Source organism: Phoenix dactylifera, unplaced genomic scaffold (assembly GCF_009389715.1).
Source record: "Phoenix dactylifera cultivar Barhee BC4 unplaced genomic scaffold, palm_55x_up_171113_PBpolish2nd_filt_p 000299F, whole genome shotgun sequence".
Classification (NCBI taxonomy): domain Eukaryota; kingdom Viridiplantae; phylum Streptophyta; class Magnoliopsida; order Arecales; family Arecaceae; genus Phoenix; species Phoenix dactylifera.
In genome coordinates this window covers 390,903-403,378 of record NW_024067776.1, presented here as the reverse complement: position 1 = coordinate 403,378, position 12,476 = coordinate 390,903, and the positions used below count along the sequence as shown (strand labels likewise).

Genomic DNA, 12,476 nt, shown 5'->3' with positions numbered 1-12,476 from the left:
AGGAGGTGTTATATTTAATATTGATAAAACTCCGGAACCGATATGCAAAAAAATCCTATATAAATTCTTCTGAGCTTGTCCAGCATGTTGCATGCGGAAACTAGTTCAAATTTAGGAGCTGCATCATTGCACATAAACCCTACCCCTGTCCAATGCCCATATTAGATCCAAGTTATTCATCAAGTTGGATCTAGTATCATATTTGAGAGCAGATTTGCTAGCTTTGCGACAAGGAATTGGTTGCCGCTCCATTGCTGCAGTTTGTAGTTTGTAGTCACTGATGGCCATTGTATTGTCGCAGTGGCATCATCTCTATTCGCATTATTTGCAGGCTCGAAGACACAACAAATCTAGTGATTGGATTTTGGAATATAACAAAATTTTTCAGACCAACATATGCAGTAATTGCATGATGCAGTTTCATTGAGTGAAGCTTGAATTCTAACAATTAAAACCCGGTAACTTCGCTTTTCCTTTGGTAACTTGAGAAATATGTTGGTGAACAAAGGTTGTATATATTGCAGCACTACAAATAGAGCCAGAATTATTCAACATTTCTATAAATATCAAAGATAATGTTTCCCAACAGCCATCTGCTTAATAGGAACCCAATAGCTCTAATAAATGGAAAATATCTTGGTAGAAATCTTAGAAACCCCCAATAGCTCTAATTCAGGCAGAAGATCAGATCTACTCTCCCTTTTGCGATAGTGGAGAAAAAGTGAAGCACAAGGCATGGGGAGATTGCAAATTATCACAAAGGAAACCCATAGCATACAAAAATTTCGCCGTTGTGCTTCCTTAAACAGAACAGCTAGAAGTTCAATACAGCCACATTACCAAAAACAAACAAGTGACAAGAAAGAACTTTAAAAATGAAATCATGTTATCATCCTATCTCTTATTACATCAAAAACCTACAAAGCATATAGATTAATTGCTCATACTTTTGACAATTCATAGATCTACCACAAGTACAAGAGATGCTGGAAGCATAAGCAAGATGAACAGGGCAGCAAATGCCAGCCAATCAAGATCACATCCAAAACATACATTTGCACCTTTGAGACTTTCCGAAAACCCGGGATCATGAGCTGCCTTGGTTGAAGAAGAATATACTGGTGCTCATCTTTACATCACAAAAATGAGGGGACTTGGAGATTCCAACAGTACTGAGCTCTTGCTAGGTGGGTGGAAAGAACCTGTTGAGATTGAATGGAAGTGTATAGAACTCCTCATTCCGGTTGTCCCCTCTGAATGTTCTGAATTTTACCCACCATGGCATGCCTCTATCCTTTTTGGACTTCTCAACATCCAATGTGTTGTCCAAAAATACACTGACGATCAACCCCACAGTTGGAGGTGACAAAAATATGGTATTTAAGAACCCATTAAACTGCAAGCATGAAAAGGAAAAATAAGTAATTTTGTTTCTTGAAAAGAAACAGAGAGCAATTGTAACCAAAGAAATGGAACTCCACTAGAATATAATCTAAACATGCTCTAAACCATAATTTAAGTGATTGCCGTAGATCCAAGCCATCCAATCAATGATCCCAAGATAGATGAGCATTTAATGATTAATGTACTTCACGCATGGTTTGATGGTGGCTTGTGGCTTCAATAAAGAAAATCTGTCTATACAACAGAAATCTTAAGTGCCCCCATCATACCATGTCTTGTTGGTCTGGAGACAGATCAAACGAATAGATCAATCAAAAAATTATCATGGATATCTGATCATTTCTTCAGACCATTATAATATTTAATCAGAATCATTAAAACAAGAATAATATGCAGGGACGATCCTTAAGGGCAGACGAACCAATCGTCAAGTCTTTATTATGCCTGACTGTTGGCATGAAAAAATACATAGAATCTAGACACATTCTGCTGACTACCATCTATACCAGTAACTTGTGAAAATAAATTAAATAACAAGCTAATATGTCACTATAAGTTGTTCGCAATCTCCAATTCTTGAAAATATGAAGAAATTATATTAAGCTAGGAGTGCCCATTCTCCATAACCAGAATATGCTACAGCTTCTGTAAATTGCATCCAGTTGTATATAAAGATAAAACAAGTCATGGAAAAGTTAATGAGTCAAAATACCACAGAAATTGAAAAAAAAAAAAGTAAGACAAAGGAAAATTAGAACTTGATTCACAAGTATAAAATTTGATAGCACGAGGTCTTAGCCTATATCCAACGGAAAAAGTTCAGATATATTCCGACAGGTTGATCAAAACAGTATCTTTTGAAAGTATCTTGCGTTTTATAGGTTGCAGGAATGTTAAGAAAATCTATTGAAATTCTGATCAGTTACATAGAAGACATTAATTAACATAAAGACCTAACATAGTTTCTGTAGCATATCTTGCATAGATTATTATGCATGTGCATGAGTGTGTTACTTAGGCGCCAATAGGACATATTCCATGCCCAAATAGAACCATATAAGATGTAGCAAATTTCACCGTCATCTAAAGATAGATCATTAAGTAAAGGGCTTGGAATTTCCGATAACCATTAGATTATATTATTGCCTACAAGTGGTCAACTGTCTGATTTATTTGTTCCCAGATGATTGATTGCATTCTTTGAAGATTATACGAGGTTATTAATATACATAAACTAACCCATCCTGCACGCGTATGTACTGGGCCATGACCAGAAGAAACCAGAGTGTCATTGAAATACTGGGGAACAGAAATCCCAAGGAAAAGCGAGAGCCCTGTTATGATGAGATTTCTCATAGAGTTCATATTGGTGAACTGAAGAAACGATATCCCAACGGATGCTGCAGAAATCCAGAAAGAGTGAATTAGGAGTGACAAAGCATGAGACAACTATTCCCATCACAGTGAAAGACATACCAACAAGGCCAAAAAGTACACAATATAGAGCAGCAAAAATGGGGAATGGAATTGATGCGAAAACAGCTCCAAATTTTCCTGAAAATACAGAATATCATATCAAACAGTTATTCTTGCCAAGCAAACGGGAAAACATGAACACTGCCAGTGTTGAAAAAGAATATACCTAAGGTGGAGAAAAATATCATGAATCCAGCAGATATCTGAACAACTCGGCGACTGCCAACTCGAGTTAGCCCAAGAAGCCCCACGTTCTCCCTTAAATTTGACACCAATTGCTGTCATCATCATTGCCATTGTTATCTAGAATAAATATAAGAGGTATATTGGAGCCACACATGCTGTGGACTGCACAGACCCCCTTTGGAGGTGGATCCCACCTGACATCTGGTAAGGGACCCATGCACACAAAGGAGCTGCACAATGCACAGTGTTCACTGTTTATACGTACAAGCTTATGCAGATATAAAGATCTGTATATAATAATAGCATGTTGCCCGCACACTAGCAGAAACAGAAGTTCTTACACAGAAACAGTAGAGCCTGTCCCTGTTCCGAATAAACCATCGAGCAATACACCTATCCCCTTCATAGTTCAAACAATTATAACACTTCAGCAACCCAAAACCATGAGACAAATAAAATTACAAGATTTAAGCAGACAAGTAAGGATCTATAAATAGCACTAACTACGAAATTTTGGCAGGATAATTCATGTAAAAACTACAAAACCACATAGAAACCATTTCTGGTATCTTGTTAGGTGGGTAATGTCTCTAACATCAAAGTAAAATTAATGCATAATCTTCACTGCTGACATTGCCTTGTATGATATCACGGAATTGTCTCTGTGTCATCTATTCACTTCTTTGTCAAACTTTTGCATTTTGTTTTGTTCATGATGTGTTGTCAATAACCAATATACTTCTTCGCATTCCTTCTGTGCTGACATCTTATAAATTTCATGCCAGTTTCAGCCCAGTTTCCTAGGTTCACTATAAGAAAGCTAAAGCAACAGGAATTTCTAAATGTTTGATCAGAACAAATCAGAAGCAATCTGACAAGTTAAATAAGAAAATTTTATGTATGATTCAGTTATGTTGTATAATTCTGATCTTGCCAGCTAAGGGTTGCAACTCTTTATTGTATGACATCGGACACATTCCTAACTTGCCTATTAATCTGCGCATCATTATTTTTCAAGCTTGATGGAGACAAATAGTTGTGATTCAAATTTTTCACAGAAGTATACAACAATCATCTACAAATCATTTGGGAGAATGGTCAGGATCCATATTTCAAACATAGGACCATGTCACTGTGCCAAGCGGATATGGGGTTTTGCAGCTCTGATCCAACCTAGGCCTTAGTTACCAGGAAAGCTGTTATTGAAACCAACTTCGAAATTGTGTCAAGAATATATTGTTGTTTCTGACATAATGATCCATAATAGGAAAGGCTATTTTAATATTAAAAAAAGACAACTTATTAACTTCAATTCTGATTTTTCAGATATCATAATGATTACTTAATTGCCCTACCATAATATGCTCTTTTATTCGACCTCCACTTGTGCATGTCTATGCCCAAAGATAAACCACCGATGTCCCCATACATCAGACTTACATTGACTCCAAGTCTCCAACATTGTCATAATTCCTAAATAAGGATCTAGAGATATTCCATATTTTCTGCAAACATTTTTGTCTACACTTGGCTCATTTTTATTCTCATAGTTGATTCCTTTTCTTCGAGTTACGAAACTTCCTTGAACATACTCATTTGAACTGAGAAACAGAGTTACCATAAGAGCATCAATTTTCCTTGTGGCTTGATTCCATGTCGCTTAAACTAAATCATACTGATTTTGAGCAATTATACTAGCTTCTATTATCTACAAGGAAGCTTTTAGATCCGAGACTGAATATAATAATTCAACCAAGGAATATAGAGATGCAGCCTTAGTCAAAAGCATCAGACTCTGCAACATTTACTCTATCTGAGTTGTACACACTGGATTCTCTATATGCCACACTTGAATTATGGCCTTTCTTTTTTAAGGTGATCTAGAGGCGGTTCACAGTCGCTTATTGTATTGCTATTAATCAGCTGTTTGTGCAGTCTCTGTTGAGTTCTTAACGTTTTAAAATTTTTAGTCAGACAATCTAGCCGCATGCTTATGAACAAAAAAAAAAAAGATGATGATGTCGTGTGTATAGATAAACATGCTAGCACTTGATCGTCCATTACATAGAGGTTTAATATGGGTGAGTTATGTTTCTCATGTAATTTGAAAACAGTAGTCCAATGATCCCTCTTCAACATTTTTAATGTTAAGTCCCTTAGGCACCTCACAGTTATATGCTTCTCTGTGTCCTTTGTTACTCTATCATTAAATAGAACAGATAAATCTCGCTGTTACTAGTAAAGTTTGGGGTTTCAGCTTCAGTGCTAGTCTAAGTTAGCTTAAGTTGTGCAAGATCTAGTCAAAAGTGAAATAACTGAAATTGTAACCTACCAGTAGCAACACACAGAATCCAGCTTACCTATTGAGTGACCAGTTGCATTCATTGTCAGCTATGAAGCATCGGTTGTATTAATTTCAGTTTTATTTTGAACCCAGTTGGTTCCATATTTATTTTAAACAAAAATGAACCCCTTAATTTCAAAATGACAAGCAACATAATAGCTTTTTCTTTGAAATCCCAATATGAAAATACAAACCATGCTCACAATGGTGTCTTTCTTGGTATCCACATTTTATTTTGGAAAAGAAAAGTATAATATGCCTCTTCTGAATGCTGGAATATCATGCTGCAGCTCTGTAAGCATTGTCTAGCTTTGCCAAAATAAGCAATAAAGAGATTTATCTGTTCGCTTAACTCCTCTCTATAAATCAGGTTGCTATTAAACTGCCAAAAGTGAAGTGCATGGAAAACATGAAAGCTGCATTAAGATCTTATGTTTATTATGAGTTCTTGCTCCAATCAAATTGAGAACTAATTTCTCAAAATTTCCTTTTCTATTAACTATTTGTCGAAGTTTATTTGTGACTTACAAACAACTCACATTGAAACCATCTTGATCAGCATGTCTGTGTGTGTTGCTCATTCAGTTTAATGTTTTAATTCAAGAACAAAGCTTCACCTGATACTACAGATTCTTATCTAAAGAGAGAGTCGGACAGATCTAGGATCCAACTACAAAGAATAGAACTTAAAAAACCCAACATGGAAACATCAGCTTACTAAAACAAGTTCCCAGCTCACCTGCCAGCCAATGCCTCGGCTCAAAATATAAGCAGGAGGAGGAGTGGCAATAGCTAGGCGTGAGGCAGCCATGTATGCACCAGTTGACTGAAGATTAAAGAAAAATATAAGTGTAAAAGCACTTTCAAGAAGACTACAAAGCATCGTCAACAAATACCTCGGTAAGTGACACTAAAACAGCAGCCATCATGGCAACAGTATGACCAGCATCAAATGTTGGTGCCCCCCACTGCAAAGGATATGGAAACTTGAACCTGAGTAGCAACAGTCAAAAGTAAGGGTGTGTAATTCATTAAGATCAAATAAATGGCAGAGCATGCATTGTGGATACTTACCAAGGAGCAGATGATATGAGGTTTGCTCTGTCAGTGCGGCAACTATCTTGAGTTCTGATGGGTCTACCATTGTACGCACCACCTGCTGTGAGAATAAGAGAATATATCCAAATGACTGTGACACAGATTAGAACTGGAAAGCGCTCAAAGATGGGAATATCCCGGAATGGCCTGTAGTGCTTCAAATACTGCATATAACAGAGTACAATAGTTTTTGGCTCATGAAACATCAAAAAGAAATGGGAAGATAGATAAATAGATACATCCATAGAAAGAGAGAGAGAGAGAGAGAGAGTAAGAAAAAAGTAACATTCTAATAGAAGATTAAAAAAGAACCTGTGACAGCCCAATGAGCATTAGAACCATCGGTATACCAATTTCCACACAGTTTCCTACCTAATGAAACAAACAACATCAACATGCTTTTCTTTCCCAACAACTGCTGCTACCATTGTCAAGGAGTTTAAATAGTCAAAAAATAACTAGCATACCGCAGGAAAACCTCGTTCAAACAGCCCTAAACCAACTAATCCAATCACAGGTGCCATAGAAAGAGGACTGAAGAACCTGTAGAGATAAACATAATAACAGAAACGGCACATAAATAATATGTAGTGCAGTTATAATCTCAATAAATGATAACAAGAATACCTTGAAAAGATACCCCACAACTGGCTGTAGCCAACTATTATTTGTAAACTTGATGCTATGATAAGTGCTCCTTGAATAGCTCGCATGGTTTGTAGGAATCTCTGCAAGTTGGTTTGATGGATGGAAGTCTTTATCTTATCATTCCCATCTTTATGATAACTAAATACTAATGAATACAATGTTAAAGAAGCAAAATAAACAGTCATGTTGGATCAAGATTTTAAACCAAATTATATGAACTCACTTCATGTGGATCAGGAATTCGTTGCAGTGCTGAGTCACGTATTATATAAAGGATTGGTATAATATAAGCAAAAGAACCACCCACAACAGCTGGCAAACGTGTTCCAAACAACGCTTGCAAAAGGGTGTTGATGCCAGACACAAATAATGAAGTTTGTATGACCCGAATCTTGTCACCCTATGTTGGATAATTAAGAGAACATGATAAAAGGTATCAATAAGACAACGAGAGTAGGTTGGAAGTGCGTAATAATAAAACAAATAAATTTCATAATTCAATTGAATTTTTGGACTTACATCACTTCCCCCCATTAGAGGAACAAGAATTGAAGGAATCATCACAGTAGTGCCAAGCATCAAGATGTAGTTTTGAAAAGCCAGCAAAATAGTTTCAACTGCAGGAGAAATACAACCCATCTCATAAAAATAATGATAGGCCTAAACAAGAATCAGAAAATGTAAATTGGTTGCCATTTACATGCAAGCAAAAACAAAATATGCTACTTCACATTTTCATATAATTAATTTGTTAGTGCAATAGACATAAACATATAGGTTAAGCTATGAAACATTGATAATGTACCGACAGTAGTGTGTAGGGATAAAACATGGTACAAAGGGAAAGCTTACAAATGCACTGACAAGAACCGAACTTGCAAAGCAAGATATAAGAGGACAATTTCATTTTCAACTGATTTTGCAAAACTTATATTTTACGTGGCACATCGTTAAGGTCTAGTTGGTAGGTCTCACCAATCACCGAGGCATTTTACATTGGAGAGGAAAATCTAGTAAGAAGGGATAACCACATTCTTGTGCTATTGCTCCTAAGTAACAAGTTGCATATCACAAACTGCTAGCAAATGCATGCAAAATTTACTAAGGATACCTGTCTTTTAGGCTGCATTTAGTTTGAGGATAAAGCACAAAGCAAGCTTGGAAATGCCTTTATTCTTGTGAAACAGATTTTTGAAATCAGGAATAAGGGAGGAATATGTATGCTAGTCAAAGCTGCTTGTACATAGAATAACCATTCCAAGATGGGCCAGAATCGAATTTTTCCTATACTAAGGTCCTGTGTTATTCTTGCACCCTTTTCTTACATGGGCAAAAATATCCTCAACCCTGGAGGTATTCCAGCCATGAACAAGAAATTTCGGCCAAACAAAACAGGAATTACCAGTCGAAAAGGAATAGCTCTCCCTATTCCTTTTATTCTAAATCTCAAACCAAAAGGCAGCCTCAATGAAAATCCATTGGCGAAGCTCAAGTGTAATGGGTTGCCATAAACATTTACATCATCTTATAAACATCATCAAGTGTCAAGCTTTCTCGATCAAGCTCCACAAGATTTAGATAAATCACAAATCTAGTAGAATATTCTCCTTCTAAGTGCCACCTATACAATCCACCCAAACTCCCACCAATACCCGGTCCCCCAAAAAAAGACAACATAACATTTCTTTCTTCAGACCTCTTAGGATCCAAGAAATTTTGAAAAATATATCATATCCTTGTTAAGCTATGAGACACTGGATCAATAAGCACTAATAGCAGCCATACCCCGAAGCAGAATGAGAGAGAGAGAGAGAGAGAATGAATGAACAAAGGAGACAAGGTATGCACATTGCTTAAATATTTGGTGAGGGAAAGAGAGATCAACTTCCTGGAAGAAAAAAAAAGCGAGGTCACTATTTTTACCAAACGGTTTAAAAAACTAAAATTGAACGTAGGTTTGACTTTTTCGGATCAGGAGCAAAAATCCATATCTTTTGTCATAACCTAAATTTGTTTTGAGAGTTAGGATGTGGTTTATATCAAAGCTTGACCTTCAAATCTCTATTAGAAATAAGACTAACTTTATTTACATCTAGATAAATGGTCCACGGGAAGTTAGCAATTTCTCTTATTCAAGTTTAAACATAGCATCTAAAATTCCAATTAGTGTTGGTCTAGAAAAGTTTCTGAACAAAATTATAAGAAAGTTGAAAAGCTTGAGAAGGAAGAGACATTTTACAAGTTGTTTTTCTATGGAGCACGACTACAAGATGATAGTGATGGTGCAAAATCAGGCTACAAGTTTCCAACTTTGAAGGAGTTCAATATTTATGGATAACTAGAACACTCTGAAAGTTCGCCAAATCCTCAATTTCAAAAAGAAAAATAGAGCAATTGTCACATCATTTGTCGTGGCTATAGGTGTAACAATCGAAAACCTCACCCGAAAAGGCTAGCTCGAAGGTATTATTTGAATTCATTGACCCTATATAAGCATCCAAGATCTTTCAATTACATAGCCAATGTGGGAATAACACGCACCTCCGTGGGCCCTCACATACTCTCCTCTCATTTAAACTCTGATGTTCTCATCAGGTTAAGGGTCCAAAGCCATTTAAAGTCAATCACAAGTACTACAAATCCAAGCATCAACACTACGATCAGCCGGTGGAAAATCCAAATGGGCCCATGTTGCAGTGTCCCTTGGTCCATACGGACCATGGGCCAGATCCAATCTGATATCATTTTTAACAAGATGAACCTCACCCAAAAGGACTAGCGGGAGGGTGCAGTTTGCGTTTCTTGGCTAATAAGTAACCAACATCTTCTCATCGCATAGTCGACGTGGGACTAAACAAACTTCTGCACGGATTCTCACAATAGGAGACCTTCAAATATAACCCAAGAGCATAGCAAAGCTTCATTCAAAAGTTTAGATAACTACCATACAAATAAAATAAGTATTATACGTGAGCTGAACAAAAGATAAAGTCTCAAGGTTTCATTGGCTTTTAGCAATAAATGAACCAAACAGTTCTACTAGGATTGGATATAAAGTCAGATTCTTGTAATAGACCAATTAAACGAGCTCTGCATTAAATCTTAATAAGAGCTAAAAATATCATCATGAATATTTCAATGCTAATAGCTATGTTGAACGAAGTTTGTTACTACTTTTTGTTTTCTTATGAAATTTTAATATTGTATTACATAAATAGTGAATTATCCAAGAGGTAAAAAAAATGAACATTTTCATATTTTAGATTGAGCATTATATGTTTATTATCAAAAAAAATAGATAATAATGAAATGATTTATTTTTAAAATGTTCAAAACACATGATGCAAAATAATAAGGTATAATTGGATTGGAAGTGATAAAGCCCTTCTCAATCAAATAGTCTATTGAACAACATTTCGTATGAAACAATAAAAAAGAATAAAGGAAAAAAAAGTTAACATCAAAGAACTTGAAAAGTAAAATACAAATGCAAGTAGAAAGTTGATGGTTTCCTATAAGGAATATCTCAAAGGGAAGATATAGCTCCTTATTTTCATTTTTTATGCCCCATTCGTTGTCCACAAGGTTGAATTATCTTTTCACTCATATGTTGGCTTTTTGCCCCTGAGAAATAGTCGCTACCTAAAGCAAAATAGTTCATGCAATATTTTTTTAGGTTAAATGTACAAGTCTTGCTAAAAGTTAATAGAAAAAAATTTGGAATAACAAATTATTTAAACTTTAAAAGAAAAATGTTCCCAAACCAAACGAACAACTCAAATCGGCCAAGCAATGTGCCTAAATTTTGACTTCCTACCTTCCCAAGGCTCCAATGTTGAAAGTGCCTCCTTGGTTATATAACGGACCCTACATAGGCTGAAGACAAAACTTGTCCATTCTCCATGCAAAGCTAACCAAAGAAGGGGGAGGAAAAAAAATTGAGAGGCTTTTCGAGTTTTCCCTCCAAAAGCGTAATAACTTGGATCACATTGATCAGTCTAGCCACAAAAATGGCAATGAAACGGATAGCACAAAAAGACAAGATAAATTCAAGAGACCTGCCATGCGGCATCCTCACAAAAGGACAAAATCCCCAACATACAAGAGGAGATCAATCGATCAACAATCACACCCAAGTACCCAACCCAGAATCCAAAAACTAGCATTTTTTCAAAAAAAAAAACAAAATAATTTTCAAGCGTCAACCTAAGAGAGAGAGAGAGAGAGAGAGAGAGAGAGAGAGAGAGAGTAGACCTTTCTTTTTCTTTTTCTTGTGAGTTAGGGCTCAAATTTATAAAATAAAAAGCAACTCAATACACAACAACCTCGAGTCCTATAGAAGCATTCTTATTTCCCAATCATTTATACATCAAAACCAAAATGATGCTTCAAAAGAATGGAAGTACGAAGTGAAAAAGGAGAGATCATGCAGGACTCTTACTCCATGGAGGGTTGGAGTCTATGCAGTACTCCAGGTCTTGGAGCTGCTCCATTGGTGGATGGCTAATGTCCGCCATTACTCCAGCACCACCACCGCCGCCGCCGCCGCCACCACCACCACCACCGCAACAAAATAAACGGGAGACACAGCGAGAGAGAGGAAGGGGGTTGGACGGTGACAGAAGAGAAAAAGAGGATGGCCAAAGAGAGTGAAGAAAAGGGAGGAAGGAGGGGATAGAGAGAGAGAGCGGCCACGCGAGAGTGCAGCAGGGGTGGAGAGAAGGCCCTCAGTGAAGCCCCCAGTGGAAGACGCCGCTTTTCTGGAAATTTTAATTGAAACGGACTGGGTGACGGAACTGCCCTTGGCCTGCTCCCTTAAATATCGAAACCGCCACGCGGTCCCACCGCCGTATAACTCGTCCCACTATCGCAACTTTCCCCCTTCGCGTTCACTTTCCTCATCCGCAGTGGTTTTGCGGGTAACATTATTGCGATGGGGAGGGGGTTATAAATTGCATTTAACGTGGATTGCTCGCGTTAGCTGCCTTCGCCACCCACCGCCGTAACTGAGAGAGAGACAAGTATTTTCTTTCCTTTAATTTAAATTTTCCTTTCTCTGCCACATTGGTCCAATCTCAGGTTGCAGGTAACACCGTTGGAACGTATAGTAGTACTTTTTTTAAAAAGGAAAAAACATAATATACGTGACCATTGCCTTTTTATTTTGCCTATAGTGGAAATAGATAGATAGATCCTGTTGAATGCATTGCATGTTATGTGTGATACGTATCGGCTTTCATTCAGGTGCCAAATTCAATTTGAAAACTATCAGATTCATCCTAGAACCAAAAAATTATAACTTATCAAGAGATAATTATTA

At 36.8% G+C, this 12,476-nt stretch overlaps 1 protein-coding gene across 1 annotated transcript; it reads right to left on the bottom strand.

The window, feature by feature from the left end:
- Positions 1 to 858: 858 nt before the first annotated feature.
- Positions 859 to 11,921, bottom strand: LOC103714021 (nucleobase-ascorbate transporter 1-like). The gene is made up of 14 exons (XM_008801127.3): positions 11,598 to 11,921; positions 7,676 to 7,773; positions 7,380 to 7,556; positions 7,136 to 7,236; positions 6,976 to 7,051; positions 6,821 to 6,880; positions 6,485 to 6,672; positions 6,307 to 6,403; positions 6,150 to 6,236; positions 3,408 to 3,466; positions 3,047 to 3,138; positions 2,881 to 2,958; positions 2,644 to 2,804; positions 859 to 1,396 (listed from the first exon to the last, which is right to left on the bottom strand). The coding sequence occupies exons 1-14, from the start codon at positions 11,671 to 11,673 to the stop codon at positions 1,184 to 1,186; spliced, it is 1,563 nt and encodes a 520-aa protein (XP_008799349.1). The 5' UTR covers positions 11,674 to 11,921; the 3' UTR covers positions 859 to 1,183.
- Positions 11,922 to 12,476: the final 555 nt, after the last annotated feature.